Genomic DNA, 11174 nt, shown 5'->3' on the forward strand with positions numbered 1-11174 from the left:
TACTATAGTGGCCCTTATTGGATGAATGGAATGAAAATTTCAGGGTATGTTACAGGATACGATCCAGACATATTCTGCAAGTTTCGTGATGATAGGCCAAACGGTTTTCAATTTAATTGTGTTGTTGTACAAAGCCACGCCACTATTATGTTCACTGCTCCATATCTTGTAAACGCAATGAGATATCAACAAGCTTTTTATAACTATTGATGATATTGATTGTGTGATAACACAGAGAAAGTTTGGAAGCAATAGGACTCTGCATTTAGGATGAGTATGCAAAAATGTGTTTTTAACAAAATTCGAAATGGCGGAAAATCGAGGAGGCGGAGCCTAAAAGTTAGAGCGCGTGGTTTGTCGAGCAGATGGATATGTGTGTAAAATAAATGTTTTTGAAGGAGACACTGTGGTTTTTTGGAGAAGTTCTTTACTTCTGTCATGTTGGGGTCCAAGGACATAAGTGTTGTATGTTTATAGGTCGTAAAGACTTCTGAGGCAAACGTGGATATCGGGCTGTACAAGCAAAAGGTATTGAGTTAACCTGGAACTGAAACTGAGAGTTTTTCTGTTATCTAGTGATGGACACTTGACTATTCACCTTCGCCAGGAAGTATTTTACTTTGAAAATATGAAAGTTTTACGTGTTTCCTTATCCGCTGACGTCACAGCGGCGCGTCAGAGGAGCAGCATGGAGGACAAGGCCCAGACCCAGGAAGCCCTCAAGACCCAGGGAGAGCTGGTGAGGAGGCTGAAGGCGGAGAAGGCCAGCAAACACCAGGTCAGTACCGGGGGAGGAGGAGGAGGAGGGGTAACTAGCTGCTAGGGGGGGTAACTAGCAGCTAGCAGCTAGTTACCCCCCCTCAGAAGCTCGCGCTGAGCCTCTCTGCTTGTGTCGGTAGGTTAGCACGCTGCTGAAAAGAGGACCCGGAGTGTCTGTACATGTGCACAGATTGTAAAGCCCTCTGAGGAAAATTTGTGATTTGTGATTCTGGGCTATACAAAATAAACTGAATTGAATTGAATTGAATACCGGTAACCCGACTACCGACTACCGACTAACCGGTAACCCTAACCGACTACCGACTAACGACTGATGACGGTAGCTGATGCAATAACTCCTTCACACAGGCCCGTAGACTCTGTGACACCACACACACACACACACACACACACACACACACACACACACACACACACACTAAACACAACAACACACACACACACACACACACACACACACTAAACACAACAACACACACACACACACACACAACACACACACTAAACACAACAACACACACAAACACAACAACACACTCACACACAACACACACTTTGAACAACACACACTAAACACAACAACACACACACATAAACACAACAAACACACTTTGAACATCTGGTTCTTCCCTTGATATATATAGATATATATCTATAGATATATATATCTATATATAAAGATCTTTCTCTGCCAGAATGCAGCGTAGAGGATGCTGTGGTGGTGGAATTTGAGATGAATGCTTCTTAATGAAAATGTTGAGTCTAAGATGAATACATTTCAGCCTGCTTGGCTCTCCATACAAACAGGCTCGACCACCTTTTTATTGTCTTGTTCGGTGTCTTTTACCAAGTGACTGTATATTCATACACACACATGGTCTAACCTCTGGACATATATATATATATATATATATATATATATATATATATATATATATATATAAATATATATATAAATATAAACAAGGGCTCTGTTCTATTCAAGTGTCCCATTAAGCCTCAGCAGTGTCTCAGTGAGCCAGCATGCACAATACCAGTACTCTGAAAGGAAAGCAGCTCATTCAACGTCACGCTTCTCTATGTACCAATACAAGGCGCTTTAGTAAAATCTTCTCCACTTAACCAAAAGTTTAATGTAAGGATTTTTAGCAGAATCAGAGCAGGACCCTGTCTGTCCTAGTGTGTGTTTGTGGCTCTGCGTTGGTTCTGGCTTCTTTGATTGACTTGGTTTCATGTGATCTCATGTTCTATCCTCCACGCTGTGATGATGATGATGATGATGATGATGATGATGATGCGTCATGCCCTGCACCTCCCCTAGTGCTAGGGTTGCTTACCACTTTTCTCCTGTTCTTCCTGCCTGACTCTCGATGACCTCTGCCTCACCCTTCATCGTCACCATCATCTACCTCGCTTTCTCCAAACCCTCCTGGACGTCATTGCTCAACTCTCTTCCTGATTCTACTTCGACTGACCCTTCTGATTGGCTGCTGTGGCTGACCCTGTACAATACCACGGACATTGCTGTACCCATGATGCACTCCTGAACTTTTTCCTGTCCAATTTCTGGACTTGTTAATTTTTTTATTTGTCTGTGCTGTGGACTGAACATGCTGGGCATGTTTTGTGTTCGTGCTGGCTCTGGTCTGATGGGCTTCCGGGCTGCACCACGTGTCCGATCTCTGCATTCTTTACCTGGGATCACTGTGGCTCAGGTAGGCCTCTGGTGCTGTGTGCATTAAGTTCAGTATGACTTTTATGTAAGTGTTCACAAAGTTCTCTCTCTCTCTCTGTCTCTGTCTGTGTGTGTGTGTGTGTGTGTGTGTGTCTGTGTGTGTGTGTGTGTTATCATGTGTGTGTGTGTGTGTGTGTGTGTGTGTGTGTGTGTGTGTGTGTGTGTGTGTGTGGCAGATTGATGAAGAGGTAGCCAAACTGCTGGCGCTGAAAGCTCAGATAGGAGGAGACGATGGCAAACATCAGTTTGTCCTCAAGACGGCAAAGGTAAGACCACAGTTGTGCTTGTCTTCATACCTTGTGTTAAAATAAGAAATGTATCTGTATATCTTTGTATCTCCCATATCTGTTTGGACAAACAAATAGCGATGAAGGTTTACATGCACAGGTTTCAGTATGGCTTGCATTGTGATCAGATCAGCCTGGTTTAAATGACATCCATACAGTTTGAACACATTGTAAGGAAAAAATGTTGTGTTCTGCCAGGTAGACTTACTTTGAGGTAAGTTGTTAAAGTGTATCAGTGTTGATCTTTTGTGACCATAAGTTATTACGCCAGAATATTTTCAAACACAGTTCTTTATTTTCATCTTCATAACAATCTGAGCCTGTCAGTGGTATTAACAAGCGCTTAAGTGGACTTAAGTTTATTCACTACAACCCTTCTGATGGATTCACACCTTATTCACATTTCTTTAAAACCCAGCAAATGTCTTCCTCTGTCAGGGAACGAGGGACTACAACCCCAAGCAGATGGCCATCAGAGAGAGAGTCTTCAGCACCATCATCGGCTGCTTCAAACGCCACGGAGCAGAAACCATAGACACACCTGTTTTTGAACTGAAGGTAGATTTACACTACACAGTTAAATACGTTTGTTGCTCAGTGCATGTGAACATGAACATCTCCCATTGAAACCCGTTATCTTGTCATCTCCCTGTGGTGTGCAGGAAACGTTAACAGGGAAGTATGGAGAGGATTCCAAGCTCATCTACGACCTGAAGGACCAAGGAGGAGAGCTGCTGTCCCTCAGATATGACCTCACTGTATCCTTCACATACTCACAGCCATGAGCATCAGCTGACTGAACGGGAACATGGCTTAGACACACTGTTCTCTACTTGAGGCCTCATATTCAGTCCAATCAAGATAACTGGACTTCAACAGATATGACGTTTTGGTTTCAGTAGATTTCACTGCAACACAACACACAGACGTCTTTGACACATCGTCAACGCTGTAACCACTTCACATCCTACTCATTTTTAAAGGTTTTAAACTGTACAACGGGATTCTTTCAGCCAAAGCCTGCTTCATTGTGATTGGTCAATACTACAAAGAGAAAGCGGAATGCTTCTGATACCCAAATCTTGCGAGATACTGAGGTCTGGACCTGGACGGTTGGTGGGTATGGTATGTGAACTCGACATCCACAGCACTCTGTGGTCAAACAGGTCTAACGGCTACATCCATGCCGGTCAATGAAAACAGTAATTATTTCTTTGTTCATTTGCCTGTCGTCACATCGCCGGCAAGTTTTTATTTATTAAAAGAAATATGGAATTACATTTTGCCATTTGGTCTCTTTTTGTTTTCAAAGGTTACTTTCATTATAGTTATTATAGTCTCGATTTCAATCGTGAAAAGAAAAGTTGTCAAAGAATACGTTTCATCAAATCAAAGAGTGGTGTGTTGTCCTTGACCCGCCTTCCTCAGGTGCCCTTTGCCCGCTACCTGGCGATGAACAAGATAACCAACATCAAGCGGTACCACATCGCTAAGGTCTACCGCCGCGATAACCCAGCTATGACTCGCGGACGCTACAGGGAGTTCTACCAATGCGTGAGTCCTCCTCAGATCCATCCAGGAGAGAGTATCTGATCTGACCTTTGGTAGTCCACTTAGAAATGATCTGCACTGGTGTAACTAATGAATGTGTGTGTGTTTCAGGACTTTGACATAGCAGGGCAGTATGACGCCATGATTCCAGATGCAGAGTGTCTGAAGATTGTCCATGAGATCCTCAGTGGGCTGGACCTCGGAGACTTCCGGATCAAGGTTTGTCACGTCCATTCGCTTAAAACTTACAGTTTAAACTTGTCGACTGATCAGCTGGGGTCACCTCTGTGTCATCTTAGCTTGACCCAAACAAGATTACTCAACCTCAGTGTGTCCAAAACACAGCAACCAGACTTGAACCATATCTCAACAGCACCATCATAACCCCCATATTTTAGCAACATTATTTAAAAATTCTAATAAAGCACCGAGCTCCCTGTCTGAGCTTCTCATTCCTTACGGATCATCCAGTAGCCTCTGATATGACCGTTAGCTGTCCCCTGGTCCAGGCTGAAGACAGAGGGGGACAGGGCGTTTGTTGTTAGGGCTCCAACCCTTTGGAATAGGAGCTATATAAATACAGTTATTATTATTATTATTATTATTATTATTAATAGGTATCACGTCCTCCCTGTCCAGGTCAACGACAGACGCATTCTTGATGGGATGTTTGCTGTGTGTGGTGTTCCAGATGACAAGTTCCGCACCATCTGTTCAACAGTGGATAAACTGGACAAGGTATGTGAACATGCTGAGCTTTTCAGTTCCTGACTCCGTTATGAGAAGATGATAAACTATTGTTAGTGAGGCTCCAGTTTCAGACTAAACAGACGTGTGATGGAATCTTCTGTTCTCTCATCTTCTCTCCATTAATCCTCAATATCTGGCTTTAACCCATCTCCTCATGCCTTTTCCTGTGGTCCAAACCCAGATGCCCTGGGAGGACGTGAGGAAGGAGATGGTGAATGAGAAGGGCCTGTCAGAGGAGGCAGCAGACCACATTGGGGAATACGTCAGTTTACAAGGTGAGACTTTACCCAAATTCACACGAGCATGTTGGTCGCTAGTGAGGCTTTCCTCCGTTCAATCACTGTCCAACATCCTCCGTTTACGGTTCTTCACATTGTAGGAATAAGGAAACCCAGAACTTTCTATCTATGTCATGTCTTATGACCCACTTTGGCTTACACATAGAACACACAGAGTATCAAAGAGCTTTGGAGCCCCTTTTTGCTGATTATTGTGGTTTTGAGTCTGACAACCTCCACACTTCTTAACCTGGATTTCAGCAGATGATCTCTTGACAAACTCACCGTACACTAGCTGCTCGGTTAGTGGAGACCAAAACGGAGCCAAATGAACATTTAAATATTGGATTTGCATACACCAGGTGGTCACAAACAGAACTCTGCTAGATGTGTAAATAGTTAACTGTTTATGTTTCAGGTGGAATGGACTTAGCAGAGCGCCTCCTTCAGGACCAGAAGATGTCTCAGAGTAAGCAGGCCTGTGCTGGTCTGTCGGACATCAAGCTGCTCTTCAGCTACCTGCAGCTCTTCCAGGTCACAGACAAGGTGAGGCAGGGTGTTATTCATGCATCCCATACTGTTTCTTGTATAATAATGATTATATTTTGATGCACCTAAATCATTTCTTTATGTCATCGTACCTTCTACTTTCCCTCTGTGTTGTTTTTCTTCTCTCTTTACACTGTAACTGGTAACTGTCTGTTCTTATGGTATCTTTTCTCTCTTTGCTCTCTCCTCTTACTTCATCATCTCCAGGTGGTGTTTGACCTCAGTCTGGCTCGGGGTCTGGACTACTACACAGGAATCATTTACGAGGCGGTGCTGACTCAGGCGGGTGTGTCCAGCGAAGCCCAAAACGGGGCACCCGCAGAGGAGAGTGTGAGCGTGGGCAGCGTGGCGGGCGGCGGCCGATACGACGGCCTGGTGGGCATGTTTGACCCCAAGGGGAGGAAGGTACCGTGTGTGGGCGTCAGCATCGGCATCGAGAGGATCTTCTCCATCATGGAGCAGAAGGCTGAGGTAGATTATTCAGATATTATCTGTTCCATTAAAATGACATTAAAGTGAACCTTTTGAGGAACACCTGGCATTTCAACGGCAGGGACCACTGTCTAAATTAAGCTCCCCAAAAAACATCAGGAGGGAGAACTTCCTCCATGTTCAGGAACTTTAAGGGTTGGTGATTGCAGGGACGACAGCACTGAGCTTTTTTTTATGAAGTAAACCCAAACTAAAAATAGCAGGAACTTCTTGGTGGAAACTCAGCTTTAATGCAAACCTAAACTTTCTGCCATTAAAAGAATTGTTATCCCAAAAATATGACCTGTTTGACTTGTCTTCCTCAGGTAGAATCGTTCTATTGATATGAAGTGCGTGTAGATGTCCAGACTGTAACAGTGTTGTGTTGTTCAGGCCTCAGCAGAGAAGGTCCGCACCACTGAGGTTCAGGTCATGGTGGCGTCGGCTCAGAAGAACCTGCTGGAGGAAAGACTCAAACTGGTCACTGAGCTCTGGAATGCTGGCATTAAGGTGTGTGAGTGTGTTTATATATCAGATGAACCTTGTGCCTTGGTAACCCTGTATGATAGTATTTTATATCTTAATGTGTTCTTCTCAAAATGAATTAGTTTAAAGTAACTACATCTATAATATAATATCAGTATTTACTAACTCCTTCGCTGTATGTTCTGGTTCAGATACAATGCTGTCATTTAGAACTGAATATCAAGAGTTTTAAGAATGACGGTGACATTCTGAAAAGCACCGTCACCTGATTGCGCGCGCTCTCTCTCTCTCTCTCTCTCTCTCTCTCTCTCTCTGTCTCTGTCTCTCTGTGTGTGTCTGTGTGTCCAGGCAGAGGTGATGTACAAGAAGAACCCCAAACTGCTGAGTCAGCTGCAGCACTGCGAGGAGTCTGGGATCCCCCTGGTGGCCATAATGGGAGAACAGGAGCTGAAGGATGGAGTGGTGAAACTCCGCGTCGTGGCCACCAGAGAGGAGGTACGAGTCCATCAAACACACTCTATCTCTGCTGTCCCACACAGAAAATTCATTTTAGTTTAATTACTAGATGCGTGACCGCTTCCAAAAATGAAGTCAACACATCTTGATCGCCCCCTGGTGGCTGGCTGCAGTACAGGTCCTAGCCTGATGCTGTGTAAAGGAGGTGTGACGCTGTGATTGACAGCTGCTGTTTCAGACAAGATCGGATTCAGAAATGTAGACATGTGAAATGGAAGCTGTGTCGGGTTGACCATAAAGGGGTTTACAGAGATAACCTGGTTAGTTATAGTGTCTTTCCAGCCAAACGGTCACCGTGGTGCTGACCTCAGATAAGTACAGCAGCTACGTGGCTCTCATGCTAACCAGCTGAGGCCGCACCGGCTCGCAGTCAGTTTGATCGGATCCTCGATACTGAGGCTCCACCCTCTGATCACTACTGACTCTAAATGACCAGCTCAAGATGGCAGCGCCTGTATCAAGGAGATTTGTGTTTTATTTTGTACAGTTAGAAGAGTATAACATTAAAATATGAAAATATAGAATTAAAAAATGTAAACTAAATAGAGTAATATAGCACGATAGAGGACTTCAATATCACCCGCCCAGCCAGCATTGATAAAGTTCACCAGGGCCCTGTAAAGGGGGGAGTGAGGATACGTTGATGCGGTTCCACGTGACTCGCACCCTTTGTGCCTAAATAAACTGGTGTTTACATGGTTAGAACTGGGGTGCAGGACTAACCTCACTGTCCTCGTCTTGTCTCTACAGGTCGATATCTCCAGAGCAGCTCTTGTAGATGAGATCAGGAGGAGGACCTCTGAGGCCTAGTCATTCCCTTCTGTTCAGCTACCACCACATCCACCTGGTCGCCTCAAACAGACACTCTGCAGAGTCTGTGTTGTGTTGCACTCTTACACACTGCAACAGAGCAACTAGCCAAAGTCTACTGGAGGTGTGAACATGAAGAGCTTCTTAAAAGGAACACTGTCATATAAACACCATCTAGAATCATTTGTTCTGGTTTACGTGTAAACGACACCTTTTTGCTTTCAGTGTCAACATTGTATAATAGTGAGGAACAAACCATTAATGTTAACTATTTAGGTGAAGAGGTCAGAGTTTCTTATTCTCCATTATGCGTCTGGAGATCAGTTTGGACTTTAATCAGATTCATTAGATAAATCTTTTTGTTCATCTGTCCAGGACCAAGATCACAGACTCTGTTAGACATTTACTTCCTACCTGAACCCATCACATGATTGGCTGCAACTCATACCAACAAGGCTCATGTCTACCTGTATCAAACATGGCTGTACTGTCCAGTGTCTGAAATAAACTCATCATTCTGCTCAATACAAAAAAAACAGCTGCTGTGTTTACTGATGCAACGTGATGTCCATGCTGGGGTTTGTGTAAAGACACGTCGTGTAATTATTACATAATATATATGTATATGTATATGTATATACAGTGGGTACGGAAAGTATTCAGACCCCTTTAAATTTTTCACTCTTTGTTTCATTGCAGCCATTTGCTAAAATCGAAAAAGTTCATTTTTTTTTTTGCATTAATGTACACTCAGCAACCCATCTTGACAGAAAAAAACAGAAATGTAGAAATTTTTGCAAATTTATTAAAAAAGAAAAACTGAAATATCACATGGTCATAAGTATTCAGACCCTTTGCTGTGACACTCATATTTAACTCACATGCTGTCCATTTCTTCTGATCCTCCTTGAGATGGTTCTACTCCTTCATTGGAGTCCAGCTGTGTTTAATTAAACTGATTGGACTTGATTAGGAAAGGCACACACCTGTCTATATAAGACCTTACAGCTCACAGTGCATGTCAGAACAAATGAGAATCATGAGGTCGAAGGAACTGCCCAAGGAGCTCAGAGACAGAATTGTGGCAAGGCACAGATCTGGCCAAGGTTACAAAAGAATTTCTGCAGCACTCAAGGTTCCTAAGAGCACAGTGGCCTCCATAATCCTTAAATGGAAGAAGTATGGGATGACCAGAACTCTTCCTAGACCTGGCCGTCCAGCCAAACTGAGCAATCGTGGGAGAAGAGCCTTGGTGAGAGAGGTAAAGAAGAACCCAAAGATCACTGTGGCTGAGCTCCAGAGATGCAGTAGGGAGATGGGAGAAAGTTCCACAAAGTCAACTATCACTGCAGCCCTCCACCAGTCGGGGCTTTATGGCAGAGTGGCCCGACGGAAGCCTCTCCTCAGTGCAAGACATATGAAAGCCTGCATAGAGTTTGCCAAAAAACACATGGAGGACTCCCAAACTATGAGAAATAAGATTCTCTGGTCTGATGAGACCAAGATTGAACTTTTGGCGTTAATTCTAAGCGGTATGTGTGGAGAAAACCAGGCACTGCTCATCACCTGCCCAATACAATCCCAACAGTGAAACATGGTGGTGGCAGCATCATGCTATGGGGGTGTTTTTCAGCTGCAGGGACAGGACGACTGGTTGCAATTGAAGGAAAGATGAATGCGGCCAAGTACAGAGATATCCTGGAAGAAAACCTCCAGAGTGCTCAGGACCTCAGACTGGGCCGAAGGTTCACCTTCCAACAAGACAATGACCCGAAGCACACAGCTAAAATAACAAAGGAGTGGCTTCGGAACAAGTCTGTGACCATTCTTGACTGGCCCAGCCAGAGCCCTGACCTAAACCCAATTGAGCATCTCTGGAGAGACCTGAAAATGGCTGTCCACCAACGTTCACCATCCAACCTGACAGAACTGGAGAGGATCTGCAAGGAAGAATGGCAGAGGATCCCCAAATCCAGGTGTGAGAAACTTGTTGCATCATTCCCAAGAAGACTCATGGCTGTACTAGCTCAAAAGGGTGCTTCTACTCAATACTGAGCAAAGGGTCTGAATACTTATGACCATGTGATATTTCAGTTTTTCTTTTTTAATAAATTTGCAAAAATTTCTACATTTCTGTTTTTTTCTGTCAAGATGGGTTGCTGAGTGTACATTAATGCGGAAAAAAATGAACTTTTTCGATTTTAGCAAATGGCTGCAATGAAACAAAGGGTGAAAAATTTAATGGGGTCTGAATACTTTCCGTACCCACTGTATATGTGTGTATATGTCATAGAAGTCATAAAAATATCATTCTACAGTATGCCATAGTACAGTATGTATTGTATGTCCAAAAAGTCATAGTATAGTATGTTAAATAAAGTAAAAATAATAATCATATTTTAGTATGCTAATGAAAATATTTGTATAGTTTGCAACTTTCGTAGTAAAAGGATGTCCTAAAATTCTGATGTGTGTTAATGGTAAATGGACTTAAAAGTAAACAAATGTTTTAGTCCATCAGAAATCTAATTAACTTTAACACCATGTTGTCTCACTGTGATCAACAGACACCTCACAGGTCCAGTACACGTCCACTGCCAGCAGAGGGCAGTGCAGTGTCTCACATTATTACTAGATCCTCTGTTGATCTACTTTTAAAGGCTTTATGTTTTTTTTAAGTTCACATAAAGTCCAAAGTATCCATGCAGAGTTTGATTTCTTCTTGTTTCTCCTTTTCACATCCCAATACAAAGGAGGTAAATGAACACACAGCGTTGACATATTCCACTTTAAAAACTCAAAAGCAGCAGCATTCCTATGACACATAGCACAAAGGCTTGTCTTTGAGTGTTTTCCTTTTAGTCCAGATGTTCATTCCTTGATCTGCAGCTGGACTGTCTGTCATATATCTGTGTTTAACGCTTCACGTCCACCTCTCTGTTCAGGAAAACATTTTTATAC

The 11174-nt window shown here is 43.3% G+C and overlaps 1 protein-coding gene across 2 annotated transcripts; it reads left to right on the forward strand.

The window, feature by feature from the left end:
* Positions 1-668: 668 nt before the first annotated feature.
* On the forward strand, positions 669-8749 carry hars (histidyl-tRNA synthetase). 2 transcript variants are annotated; one of them, XM_054597298.1, is made up of 14 exons: positions 687-778; positions 2102-2495; positions 2692-2781; positions 3241-3360; positions 3465-3560; positions 4231-4356; positions 4465-4572; positions 4993-5091; positions 5285-5378; positions 5800-5927; positions 6138-6401; positions 6795-6911; positions 7236-7382; positions 8154-8749. In XM_054597298.1, the coding sequence occupies exons 2-14, from the start codon at positions 2391-2393 to the stop codon at positions 8211-8213; spliced, it is 1554 nt and encodes a 517-aa protein (XP_054453273.1). In that variant the 5' UTR covers positions 687-778; positions 2102-2390; the 3' UTR covers positions 8214-8749. The 2 variants fall into 2 exon arrangements, with proteins under 2 accessions (XP_054453274.1, XP_054453273.1); XM_054597299.1 differs by lacking the exon at positions 2102-2495 and having other exon boundaries at positions 669-778.
* The last annotated feature ends 2425 nt before the right edge of the window (positions 8750-11174 follow it).

Source organism: Anoplopoma fimbria, chromosome 4, assembly GCF_027596085.1.
Source record: "Anoplopoma fimbria isolate UVic2021 breed Golden Eagle Sablefish chromosome 4, Afim_UVic_2022, whole genome shotgun sequence".
Taxonomy (NCBI): Eukaryota; Metazoa; Chordata; class Actinopteri; order Perciformes; family Anoplopomatidae; genus Anoplopoma; species Anoplopoma fimbria.